The 14,469-nt window shown below is 39.5% G+C and overlaps 1 protein-coding gene across 8 annotated transcripts in view; it reads right to left on the bottom strand.

Annotated features, from left to right (window-relative positions):
- pik3r1 (phosphoinositide-3-kinase, regulatory subunit 1 (alpha)) overlaps positions 1-14,469 on the bottom strand; it is a 108,000-nt gene that overhangs the window by 12,572 nt on the left and 80,959 nt on the right. For 3 of the 8 annotated variants that reach the window (XM_085981788.1, XM_085981797.1, XM_085981806.1), the window contains 2 exons: positions 13,825-14,026; positions 13,524-13,618 (listed from right to left, as the gene is read on the bottom strand). In XM_085981788.1, the coding sequence (XP_085837914.1) occupies positions 13,524-13,618; positions 13,825-14,026 (297 nt within the window). The other 5 variants (XM_085981845.1, XM_085981827.1, XM_085981854.1 and 2 more) reach the window with 5 other exon arrangements.

Genomic DNA, 14,469 nt, shown 5'->3' with positions numbered 1-14,469 from the left:
GAAAAATGCTCCTCATCCACAACAAACATGCTTTGTCTATTCTGAATATTTAAACATTTAAACAACTCTAACCTTCAGTAATCACTAAAAAAAGACAATATCCACTATTGTCAGATTGCACACACGTATACATACATTAAAACCGGTGCTGTTCTGGTTTTATTGCAGCATTACCTGGTGGATCCATTTCTATGTAAAACATCAAATCTGTGGCACAGTGAATTTCTGTTCTACGATAGTCTAATTCTAGTTCTTCCATATTCCAAACTGTGTTGCACATTAAGATTCAAGCATTGCTGTTCAGGGTCAATCATAAGAAGAAATGCAGTCTTTTTATAATGGTGTCTTGGAATTCATTTTAAAACCTATGAAGGGCTGCACTGTAACCTCTTACATCATACACCACAGCCAATCCAATCAAGATAATGTCACCAGACCACTCCTGTTCATTTCCTATATCCAGTGGCTTTCAGTATCAATTTATGTATCAATTCCAAAATTCAGCAAATGAAAAAAAATTACATTAAAACAAGAATAGATAACAGACTAAAATCCTGTGGAATAAATTAACACTGACAATTTTCTATTTCATATCTAATGCTTCCAGCTTGGTACATCCCACTTTTGGCAGGCTGACAAAAGCTTAACTGCAGCACGTAGGCTCCTCAATGCATCTGGCAGTACACACAGCTAGTCCATTCCAAGAAGTGTTAACATTTAGAAGGATTTACACTATTTTAAATCTATTTCAATCCTAGATGGCAAGTCTAATATCATGAACAAAAATAGAGCACATTTAAATACACCCATGTAAATTTTTTTTTAAATTGACAAAGTATAAACCAGTTAAACCAATAAAGATACAGTCTAGCAAAGTTTATAAATAAACATCAATGATACTTTAAAGCTGCCATTATATTATAGATACAGGTTTATCGCAGGCACCTGAACAGTGTGATGACCAACTGGAAGAGTAGAGCTGGGCTAGTGGCAGTAATTCACATTCACCCCAACCAGAAACAAGCTCTGTCCAAGTGTTTGCATGTATACAGAGCTCTGCTCTCGGAATCGCTAAGCATTAGCATTGAGAGTGGGTTGAAGCATCCGCTTTCTCCCAATATTAAAAAAGTTTACAAAATCACAGGAGGTCCAAACCAATGTGAAGCTTAAACAAGAGACACATTCCTTCATTTAACTCCACTCAGAAGCTGATCAGAGACTTCACTGTAATACTGTCACTTTGTATCCCAAATCACTGTGGATTAACAGGCACTACACCAACAGCCCAATATATTTACTAAGAGCTTCTATACAAAACCAAAGCAAAACCAACCATACAAATTTGTGACAAGTCATTTATAGCAATTATAAACAATTCAAAATGTTTTTCTTGTTAAGAATCCTCTATGGATTATTTTCAAATTTGATAAATTTTGTTAATCATCTGTCTACTCAACAGTAAACAGAACACTACAGTACAACTATATTTAGAGGAAAATTCAAAATGGGAGGAGAGAGAGGCAAGCCACTGCTGTTTGCACAATATGCAAAAGTGAAACAAGTTTTTCCACTAAACCCGTAACGGAGACGCTTACTGCTTTTCTGCAAGTTTTCATACAAACAGTATTGATTTAAAGCAGCCTCACCTTTTATTGAAGCATTTAAAATTTAAAAAAGAGTCCATGTTTAAACTGAACTGTAAAAGCTATTGTGGAAAGGCACAATGTACAAAAGGGAGTGAGTACTATGTAGAAAATAAGATTTCTTACTTTTACTTTGGAAGTGAAAAAAAGACAATAGTTTTTAAACTGGAAATAAAAATCTGGAGTTCTGCAACTAGGACAGGAAATTTTTAATCCCTTCAGGGCTTTACCAAAAGAGCCAAACCCTGGATGCGTACACTTGTACAATCAGGTTAATGCTCAACTCAAACCAGTCTAGCTTGCTGCGACACCATATGCTAAGCCAGCATAGGCAGAACAAGTGACGGACAGGTGATTTTCCACTGCTTCTGCATGGTCTGGCCAAACGCCAGCTATATGCTAAGCTAGGCATTGGGGGCGGTGGCAGGGGGCGGACACAAAAAAATAAAAATCACATCTCATCTAAAAAAGTCACTAATTCTTGAGGAACAATTTAAAATCAGATTTTTTTTTTTTTTTTTTTTTTTTAAAAAGTACATACTCGTAGACAAAGCTTACATCTTGTACTGTGGCATCGTCAATGTGGCTTTTCTGTTTGGTTAGATATTTTGATCAACTATCCTTAGGCAGGCTCCTCGCGTAGCTCGTAACAACTCAATACAAGAATAACTGCAAGCCGATGGCCCTTTGCCTTCCCCAAGTGGTTTCAAGGTACTTTTAGTGCTACAGAAGTACCATGCTGCTGACGTTGAAAAACCAGGCCCTATATCTGAACATCGGGTCCTTGTGATTAGTCCAGAAATGCATGCAATTAATAAATGAACTCTTTGCAATGAGGGTGCAGATACCTCTGCAGAGCACAAAGTTAATCATTAAAAAATGAACCCAAGTTCTGTACTTCCAGCACAGTCAGTGATCTGCATTTAACTAATGATAAAGATCTCTCTTTAAACATTAACCTAGGCGAGCTCAAATATTTGCTGAGTTAGGGATTTCTATCTTGGGAGGGGGAGGAGGAGGAAGAGCAGGTTGTAGGTTAGAAATTTGGGTAAGCTTTCATTAGCAAAAGTCCAACTTGTATTTAAAGGGGTATTTCCAATACAGAAAATGCCAGGGCCTGTGCGAGTGGCACTATAAACTTTCTTAAAATAGTCACTGCAGTTGAACATAAAATTACAGAAAGCAAACTACTTCAAGCAGCCACATGCAGGAAGCAGCTAAGCTGGTTCAGCGAAAATAGAATCAAAGCCTTCCTCGAGCTCCTTTCCTCCACTAGCAATCCAACTCAGAATCTGACTCCATCTATCCCCTCAGGTCAGACTACAGGTGCAGAACAAAGACGACTCTGCATTACTTTAGACAGCTCAGATTTCAGTCCTCAGTGTATTTCAATAATAAAAATGCCCACATGGCAGGTAACCCAAAGCAAAGTGCACAGATTGAAGAATACTTGCCAATCAAGAAATTAAACAGATGTAAGCATTTCAACCTGCCACACCAAGGGTTTTTAAAAGTGCAGTTTCATGTATTACAAAGCTTCTCAATCCATTTCAAGACCAAAAACAAACAGCCCGAGCATGTTACTCCCAACCAACAGGTCATGAGTTTCAATGCCAGGGTCTCATTAGGAAAGTTCAGCTAGAACAGCATGGAGACAGAGGATTTGGATTTCCCAGGCCAGCTGACAGCAAGTTCACCAGCTTTAGCAAAGTTTGGGATAAGTAACAAAATAGTGCTTATGATTAATTTTTTATATTAAAATGTAACTATTAGAAACTGGCATAAAAGGTTTATGGATTCCTTAATCAATATGTACCTTTACAGTTTTCAATTGGACTCAACATTAACTGAATTAATGAATATTCATCTCGCAAACCCTTAGTATCTACTATGAAAAGTTCTGGCCTTTTCATTTATTCCACATCACAGCCAAATGATTTTCTTAACTCTAAGCATTGCAATTACACTTCAAACAATCGAGGCCCATTCACACAGGCAACTCTAAAATCCACTGTGGTGGTGGGGATTCCTTTTGTGGCGAGGTCATGACTTCATGAGGCATACAAACAAAAGTGAGTTCATTTTTAATAAAACTTTAAAATTATTTTAAACCATCTCAAGGAGGGACAATTCGCAAATGAGTTTTGACATTTAAAAATATAGCGCTGCTAAACTTCACCCCATGTTACTCAAACTGCAGAAGACTACATTGATACTGCAATGCTAAAGATGGTGTGTGAATGCACACTTAAATTATCCCAGGTATCAGTAATCTAAATTATGAGGAAGGATTAAGTTGGTCTTATACTCTTTGGAAAAACAGAAACCGTGACATACTTGGAAGATTTAAGGGAATTGATAAATCTTACTGAAGTGATGTGAAATGTTCAGCCTGGTAAGGGGTTCAAATACAGGATTAGTCATCATGTTAAAAGGTTAAAATACAGGATCAAGGAGTCATGTTAAAAGGTTACGAAGTTCAGAGCAAGAAGAGGTTAAGCATCATAGTGAAGCGAGATTCTGTCTGCTATTTCCTCTCCCCTGTTCAGGGACAGCAAAGTAAACTCTTGCACTCCACTTCAATTTCAGCTGGGAACAGCTACTTCTGTACAGACTAGAGATCAAACCAGGAATCATCTTGGTCTCAATGACTCAGTACCACATCATATGATGTATTTATGCTCAGTCATCAGGAGCCAATTATAATTCAGTTTATTCAGAAAATAAATTGTGAACGAGAGAATATCCTATAACTCTGTATATCACTTCAATTTTACTTTAGGATTTTCATTAGAAAGCTTTAGAAAATAATTTTGTATAAATTAAAACATTTTGACTCCAAAGGCAAAATTCATTTGAGTAGGTGTAATATAAGAACATAAGAAATAGAAGCAGGAGTAGGCCATATGGCCCCTCAAGCCTGCTCCGCCATTCAATATCATGGCTGAACTTCTACATCAAGTCCACTTTCCTGCCCCATCACCATATCCCTGGATTCCCTTAGTGCCCAGTTTATCGATCTGAGAGTTGAATTACTCAAAAGACTGAGCAGCCACTGGGGTAGAGAGTTCCAAAGATTTACAACCCGGTGAAGAAATTTCTCCTCAGGCCAACCCCCTTATCCTGAGTCTATGACCTCTAGTTCTGGACTCTCCAGCCAGAGGAAACAGCCTCTCCGCATCTACCCTGTCAAGCTCTCAGAATCTTAGACGTTTCAATGAGATCACCTCTCATTCTTCGAAACTCCGGAGAGTACAGGCCCATTCTACTCGATCTTTCCTCATAGGACAGCCCTCTCATCCCAGGAATCAATCTAGTGAACCTTCGCTGGACCCCCTCAAAGGCAAGTATATCTTTCCTTAAGTAAGGAGATCAAAACTGTACACAGTACTCCAGGTGTGGTCTCACCAAAGCCCTATATAATTGCAGCAAGACTTCCTTACTTATACTCCAACCCCCTTGCAATAAACACCAACATGCCATCTGCCTTCCTAATTGCTGCTGCATGTTAACTTTCTGTGATTCGTGTACAAGGGCCCCCAAATCCCTCGGAATACCAACATTTACTAGTCACTCACCTTTTAAAAATATTCTGCTTCTTCCTACCAAAGTGGATAATTTCATACTTCCCCACATTATAACCCATCTGCCACCTTCATGCCCAATCACTTAACCAGTCTATATCCCTTTGCGTCCTCCTCACCGCTTACTTTCCCACCTAGCTTTGTATCATCAGCAAACTTAGATACATTACATTCGGTCCCCTCATATAAGTCACTGATATAGATTGTAAATAGCTGAGGCCCAAGCACTGATCCTTACGGCACCCCACTTGTTACACCCTGCCATCCCAAAAATGACCGTTTTCTGTTCGTTAACTAATTCTTAATCTATGCTAATATATTATCCCAAATCCCATGAGCCCTAATCTTGTGTAACAATGCCTTCTGAAACTCTGAATATACATCCACCAGTTTCCCTTCATCTACCCTCCTAGTTACACCTTCAAAAAAAACGATTAGATTTGACAAACACTATTTCCCCATCATAAAACCTTGTTGACTCTGCCTAATCATAGTGATTTTCCAAATGCCCTGTCATGACACACAAATAAAAATTGTAGAAATAAATATACCATCAGGGGCAGAGGTAGAAGGAATGGGAGCAGAATCCTAGACAGTGAACTACATTAACACGTCAGAGCCAACTACCACGTTCAAAGGGATGAGAGTAAATTTCAATTATGCACTTAAGAAAAGGGCATTGGGATGTTACAATTCTAACAGGACTAGACAGACTAGATGCAGGGGAGAAAGCAGGGACCGGGTACTGAACTTGGATGACCAGCCATGATCGCATTGAATGGCGGAGCAGGCTAGAGGGGCCGAATGGCCTACTCCTGCTCCCATCTTCTATGTTTCTAGGATGTTCCCGATGGCGGGGGAGTCCAAACCAGGGGTTACAGTCGAAGGATAAGGGGTAAGCCACTTAGGACAGAGATGAGGAGGAACTTCTTCACCCAGAGAGTGGTGAACCTGTGGAATTCTCTACCACACAAGGCAGTTGAGGCCAATTCATTAAATATATTCAAGAATGAGTTAGATATATTTCTTAAGGCTAAAGGGATATGGGGAGAAAGCAGGGATAGGGTACTGAATTTGGATGATCAGCCAGGATCTCAGGCTAGAGGGGCCGAATGGCCTACTCCTATCTTCTAATTTTCTATGTATCAAGCTTTGGACCTTGCTGGCTTGTATGTCTCAGACAGCGACCTAACCTCAGAGCCATGAGGAAGTCCTGAAGACATGTCAATCACGTCAAGTTTTTGTTCTGAACAAAATAGCAAAGGGAAAATACATCTATACCACAACAGCAAGTGCTCCTGCTCTTGATTAATTTACTTGACACTTCTAGCAGAAAAACAATGTTTGGTTTGGACTGAGTCTTTGAGTATATTCACGGCCGAGATCGATAGATTTTTGGACTCTAGGGGAATCAAGGGATATGGAGATCAGGTGGGAAAGTGGCGTCGAAGTCGATGATCAGCCATGATCTTACTGAATGGCAAAGCAGGCTCGAGGGGCCGTATGGTCTACTCCTGCTCTTACTTATGTTCTTATGTCATGCTTGACTGTGATGCTCTTTACAGTCGAATAGGATCAGACATGAAAAATGGCGGGTTGGACAAGATTCCAATTGTCTGTTCATGGAATTGTAGCTAGCAAACATCAGCACCTTCAGGAGGAGGGGGGAAATTCCAAAAAGGAAAAACAAACTACATATAAATGCTTGCCTCAAAAGTCAGCACATTTTATTTTAATATTCAGAGCCCTCTTCAGGATAAATATAAAACTTCATGTAAAATATAACAAAGTCCAAACTCAAAGTCTGTGCCCACAGACTCTGGAACAGTACCCATGGATTGGAGGGTAGCTAATGTTACCCCACTATTCAAAAAAGGTGGTAGAGAAAAAGCAGGGAATTATAGACCGGTAAGCCTGACATCGGTAGTGGGGAAAATGCTAGAGTCCATTATAAAAGATGTAATAGCAGAGCACTTGGAAAACAGTGACAGGATTGGACAAAGTCAACATGGATTTACAAAAGGTAAATTGTGCTTGACTAATCTACTGGAATTTTTTGAGGATGTAACCGGTAGAATAGATAAGGGAGAACCAGTGGATGTGGTGTATTTGGACTTTCAGAAGGCTTTCGATAAGGTCCCGCATAAGAGATTAGCGTGCAAAATTAAGGCACATGGGATTGGGGGCAAGGTATTGACTTGGATAGAGAACTGGTTGGCAGATAGAAAGCAAACAGTTGGAATAAACGGGTCGTTTTCCGAGTGGCAGGCAGTGACTAGTTGGGCCCCAGCTATTCACAATATATATTAATGAATCTGGACGAGGGAATTGGATGTAATATCTCCAAATTCGCAGACACAAAGCTGGGTGGGAGGGTATGCTGTGAGGAGGATGTCGTGAAACTCCAGTACGATTTGGACAGGTTGGGTGATTGGGCAGAAACATGGCAAATGCACTATAGTGTGGATAACTGTGAGGTTATCCACTTTGGTGGCAAAAACAGGAAGGCAGATTATTTGAATGGCAATAGATTGGGAGAAGGGGAAGTGCAAAGAGACCTGGGTGTTCTTGTGCACCAGTCGCTGAAGGTAAGCATGCAGGTGCAGCAGGCGGTTAAGAAGGAAAATGGTATGTTGGCCTTCGTAGCAAGAGGGTTCGAGTACAGGAACAAGGATGTCTTGCTGCAGTTGTACAGGGCCTTGACGAGACCACACCTTGAGTATTGTGTGCAGTTTTGGTCGCCTTATCTGAGGAAGGATGTGCTTGCCATGGAGGGAGTGCAGCGAAGATTCACCAGGCTGATACCTGGGATGGCAGGAATGACGTATGAGGAGAGATTGTGTCGATTGGGCTTATACTCACTGGAGTTTAGAAGATTGAGAGGGGATCTCATCGAAACCTATAAAATTCTGTCAGGCCTGGACAGACTAGATGCAGGAAGGATGTTTCTGATGGCGGGGGAGTCCAGAACCAGGGGTCACAGTCTAAGGATAAGGGGTAAGCCATTTAGGACTGAGATGAAGAGGAATTTCTTCACCCAGAGAGTGGTGAACTTGTGGAATTATCTACCACAGAGGGCGGTGGAGGCCAATTCATTAAATATATTCAAGAAGGAGTTGGATATATTTCTTAAGGCTAAAGGGATCAAGGGATATGGGGAGAAGGCAGGGACAGGGTACTGAATTTGGATGATCAGCCATGATCTCATTGAATGGCGGAGCAGGCTCGAGGGGCCGAATGGCCTACTCCTGCTCCTATCTTCTATGTTTCTATAGATGCTGCCTGACCAACAGTTTCCGTTTTCATTTCAGATTTGCAGCCTCTGCAGTATTTTGCTTTTGTTCTAGGTTTGTGGAGATGCTTTGGTTTTAAAGCTGAAGCAACGGGCCATTATTTAACCTTTTTGCATTATCACCGACTATCTCGGCCACTCCTACAATCATTCAGTTGTATGCATCAAGATAGTCATTCATTTAATTCTATTACCTCCACCTATAGATTTTGTATAGTATTTTAGAACTACAATTCTATTTAACCAGAGGCAAGAAATACACAAATACAGATTCACTGTTGGTGCACAAACACTCAAAATACATAGATGCTTTAAAACAGTTTCTAGCAGTTACTCAGGCTCTGCACACATTTGCAGTAAACTACATTTTCCTTATATGCACTGAGCACGATATTTCCTTTGCAGTGTGTTCTGCTGCTGATACAGTATAACAGGACATAGAGGTGCACACTGATGCTTTAGAAATCTAGACTAAAGCATTTCTTTGCAAGAAACCAAACATTGTTACACATCCTTTAGAATTTACACAAAAACATATTACAGGAAACTGTGTGTTATCTGGAGGCTAAATGTCCGGCAAGCTCGAGCCACCGGCAAAAATCAGGAGCCGTTTTGTTAGGTTTTTTTTTTCTTCTCGTGGCTTTTTTTCCCCCAACAGTCAGGCTCTACAAAGTCTCTGTAGCTTAGCAACAGCTTCAGAGAGACACTTCCAAGGTACGGGCCGACTGTTTAGAAGCTGTTGCTAAGCAACAGGTGTTTGTTGTCAGATACGGAGATGAAAAGCTCCGTATGCTTCAACATTAACGCTGGTGTGTCCGGCAGTTTTGAGGGAACGGCAACAGCTCGGTCCCGTCGGTGCCGGATAGCACAAAGTTTCCTGTATAAGCCAAGGTGTTAAGAGATGGCATACTCGGCATCCTACAGTTTTGAATACACTTGGAAGGACGTATAGTTGACCAAGAAGTTTTTTCAGGTTCCACAAAAGAAATATATTTACAAATGTATTATATCCTCAGTACTCCCCAAAGTGCTTTACAACCAATGGATTATTTTTGAAGTACGTTGCTACATAGACAGACACGATCAGCCAAAATTCCACAGCAAATGAATGAATGAAAACCAAAAAGATCAAATCTGAATACTAATAATCAGGTATGTTACTAATACTGAACACTTTTTGCTTGGGGGAACAAAGATTGATGCAACCACTTTAAGGTTAACAAAATCTGATCTGTACAACAGGCTGACTGGAATGATAGCATGGGCACAGAAGGTAGCTTACAGTTAAATAATCCATCTATGCTTGGGCATCATTCTGACTAATCAACTTAGCAACTGGATTTAACTTAACTCAAGCAAATACTGTAACCCCCTCTTCCTTTCTCTGCACTTAGCCTAAGGAGACTTCCCGTGCAACACATAAAAGAAACTGTCAAAATGAATGAGCTCTAATCATTTAGCATCTACTGTTGTGCTTTTGTTTAATGCACAGCACTAGCTGTCATCTCAGGATACATGACATGCCATTAAATGTTATGGCTTAGGACAGAGGCAATCAGTTGACCATTACATATCCTAAAGAACTGATTTAGGAGGGTTTTTCTTTGTTCTAATCCACAAATCTATTAAGTTCTTAAACCATCAAGAGTATAAATTGAGACAAAAGCAGAAGAAACATCAGTTGGAAACTAACTGGGTATAACTGATGGCTCTGATCCTGGGCTTCAGGAGATAAAAAGGGAATGGCTGAGGCCACACTTTGTGCCCTTAAAATCAGCAAACCTTAACTTACTAGTTTAGTAAACAGGAATTCCAAACGATTAATAACGAGTGCTTTAAGGAGCTACAATTTCTACACATCAACTTTCAAGCACTATATTGCCATGACATTTTTTAATATGCTCTTTGTGATAACTACAATACGACCAGTGGATTAGTGGGTTAGCACACTAGTACACTGATGGGATGGAAAGTCTTGTGCGCTCTCTCTCTAGCTGTAAGGGCCTTCAATTAAATGACTTTGAAGATGTCTTGCCCAGTTCAGCACAACTGGCAATCTCACTCAGGCCAAAAGGATGACTAATGCGGGAAATGTGAAGGGGGAAAAAAAAAATACGCCAGTGCAGTGGCGTGTGTGTTTGAGTTTGGGATTAAAGCATATTCTTGGTGCAAAATGCAGACACCCTTACTCTACACCCAAACCATGTCTGCCCTGGGACTCCTTAATGGAGAAACAGAATGCCAAAAATGGAAAAGGATACTGCTTCTTGTCATCACATTAATTAAAATAGTACCTTTAAACAGATCTAAATGCTTTTACATATACACATTGACATTGAGATTACAGGCACTAATATGAACTTAAAACATTATAGCACAACCTGCTCATTTTCAGCTCATGAGAGCAAACATATCTTTTAAGAGTTTATGGTTTGACATTTCCATTTAAAAAATGTGTAAACATGTGTAAACGTATTATCTGCAGCAAGCCAGTCGAATCAGAGAATCAAAATGAATTTTCTGTTTTTGCTAACCACGACCTTTCCTTTTTTATAATTCAGTCTAGGGATGTGGTCGTTGCTAATAAGGCTGGCATTTATTACCCATCTCTAGTTGCCCAGAGAAAGTTGTGATACAACTGATTGACTTGCTAGGCCACATAGAGGGAAATCATAGAGGGAAGTTAAGAGCCAACCATGTTGGTGTGGGGCTGGAGTTACATACAGGCCAGACCAAGTAAGGGCAGCTGGTTTCCTTCCCTAGTTGTTTTTTTTTTACAACAATCTGACAGCTTCATAGTCACCTTTATTTGATATACCTACTTTTTATTTCCAGACTTTTAACTGAATTCAAATACTCAAACTGCAATGGTGGGACTTAAACTCACCTTGGATTATTTTCCAGGCCTCTGGATTACTAGTCCAGTAATATAACCACCATGTTACCGTACCCCATGAAAGCCTCCCAATGCAACATTGCTCACTAAAATTATTTTAGTCAGCAGCATTAAATCTATTAGTTTATTTATGCCATTTCTCATACTAGATTTTATGGCATAGTCTAACAAGATGATACTGATAAAGCATTGCTAACACAAGTGAAATTTAACACTGCCATTATACTACCATTTTCACATCAATGCAAAGTGATTTCAAGTATGCATGAATGCAAAAGTGGCAGTACAAGGTCAAGTGTAGTACAGCAAGAGATGTGACCATCGCGAGTAGGTAATTTCACACTGCTTGGACTTTGCACCAAGTGCATTATGAATCCAGCCCAGTAGGAAGCCACATTTTCACAGACCCTGGGCAGTCCAGCAAACGTCCTGGGAATGTTACAAACTTGCTTTTGAGTCTTTTAAATGTCTTGGGGAAAAAAAAAAAGTGAGGCTCCCACCTGTGGGAGGCAGCTTCTCACAGCAGCACAGCCAAAGTAGGAACTTGACAAGGGCCTCAAATCTGTATCTTACCACCAACACAACAGTGGTTCTAACAAACTATCCAATCCTTGATTCAACTGTTGATTTTCAATTTAATAAGGACTCGGGATAATTACAGATGATGGAGGCCATGCAGCCCACTAAGCGCAGTCATCCAGAAGTGCTTTAGCTTGCCCCTATTGCAGTATCCAATTGACTCCCAAATGAAGTCCATTCCAATGCACTGATCACTCTTGAAAATGCAGAGGGCTCTTTAACACTCAGCTACGTGAGCTATTTTTCCACCATATCTACAAGTCTGTGACAATGGCCTTGACAAGAAAGCAAAATTGAATTGCATTCAGTCAAAAATTAATACAAGCAGTTGAACTCTTAAATCTCATGACTCCATGCTGCAATGTGTTCGAATTTGGACCAAGATGTAAAACTTTATTCTTCATCCAAAACTGAACAATTTTAAAGAGGTCAAATGGCTTCTCCCCCTATTCCAACCCATCCAAAAAAGGAGAGGGAGAAGGGCAGAGGGTAAAAGAATGATGGAACACCGTAAGGTTAGTCTAGTTAGAGACAAGTTGGAAACAACTAAGCTACATAACAAATTCTAGTTGAGCAACCAGTTAATTAAAACACCCTGACAAGAGTCTTTTAAAGGAAGTCATGAAATAATTTTCTCCTCACTTATTCAGGTTAGAAATATTGATGACATTTATATTTATTATAAAGAAATGTACAAGAGTATGTAGCATTGATCAGATACATTTTTGCATCTTTAAGAATTAAAACATACACTTAAGAATGCAGTATCCTATACTGCACAACAGTATTTTTTAAAAAGCTGCATGGTATATTATATTTTAACTTTAATATATAATCCCATAACTGAAGAATCAGTTGCAAAAGAAAAACCAAACAGCAGTGAGCAAAAAGGTTCTGCAGGAGAGCCCACTTGCTCCTTCATACTCGCAAGACCGAGTCTAAATGGGACAGCTAGGAAGAGACCCAATCTCGGAGTCTTGCTGACTAGGTTCACATTAAAACCTTTCTTCAAGGATACATTAAAAATGAAGAGCTACTTAAAAACTGTTCTGAAATTTAGTTCCTCACCAAAGGCATCAATATAATGTTAGATAGTACATCGGTATTACATGCATTTTGAGTGCCGCTGTAACACTGAGCCCAGTACAGCAAAGCTAAATTGTCCAGCACCATATAAAACTTCCATTTTAACAAAATACACTTAAAAAATTCCACTAAGTCATCTTACTTAAATGACCTCTTAGAATTAAATGAGTGCCAACCACAAAATGAAAAAAAACACCTTTATGTAACAAATATAGGATAAAGTCATTCTATGCAGAAGCACTGAAGAGAAAGGAAACCATTATAGATTTACATAAACAATTTAATTTAGTTCAGAATTGAATGGTTTACATTTTATAACTATTAGTTCTTTATACAAAAGACAAAAAGTAATCCTGCCTAGAGTCAGAAAACCACTCAGCCCTACATAAGCCACAAGTTACTTTTAACATTTAACCAAGACGCATAGCTAGATCGGATCTTACCTGGCGCTGGTGCTTGTGTTGTTTGTGTTTCGTGGCATTCACTGGCTATAAGTACTTCTATAATTTTTATGTTGTATTCAGGATTTGTATCTGAGCTAGATAACCAAAGAGAAAAATTAAACCAAAATCAAATTTGAACCCGAAACATTTCTGCTTTTACAAAATACATAACATTTTAAAATAGGTATGTCATTGCTAACAAACATTTTTAGCAATTTGGTATTTAATGTACATTTTCCAATGTTTCACAAAATACATAAGAGTGCACCTTAGGAAACAGTCTTCCTGGTAGCATACATACCTTGCTGCCTGTTGTCTAAAAAGCAAAGGACTAAAGATTTCTGCCAATGTTCTTGCACTCAGGTTGTTCTTCCCGGAGCTTTGGCAAAGTTTGCAGAAATGCTTGATCAAATAATGAAGTGTAAGCCAATACTGGTGAGGCACATTATGGGACCGGATAGCTCTCCTTAGCAACTGTGCACACTCCTCTGTATTGAGTACCTCTGCAGTTGGAGAAATTTAAAATCATGGTTGGCAACAGTGAGGCAACAGAACTAACATTCAGCTCTCGATCAAAATCCAGTGCACCTAAACATACTATTTTTAAGGAAACGTTTAGACTACTGACAGTTAGTAATCTGTGTCCGGTACAAGAAAAGAAAATCCTCAAAAAGGTACAGTGGGCAGCTAGTGGAAAACTATACGCATTGTAATGTAGACCACAAATACTTAGTATGTATGATACTATAGGTCTGCTACTTCTCAGAAGGCAGATGATTGGGCAATTTATAGATACAGCAGATAAGACCAACAACCACATCCTTTGCCTGCATTAAGCATTTGTATAAAAGGTTAATAGGTCTATGCACAGTGCAGGTTAACAGCCCTATAGACTGTGCAACAAGAAGTCTTCTGCGTTTTTAATCTTTGCCACATAATTACACCC

This window comes from Somniosus microcephalus, chromosome 1, assembly GCF_052327205.1.
Source record: "Somniosus microcephalus isolate GS21.2 chromosome 1, FLI_Smic_1.0, whole genome shotgun sequence".
Taxonomy (NCBI): Eukaryota; Metazoa; Chordata; class Chondrichthyes; order Squaliformes; family Somniosidae; genus Somniosus; species Somniosus microcephalus.
The sequence above is the reverse complement of the archived record's forward strand: the minus strand, read 5'-3'. Positions and strand labels throughout refer to the sequence as shown.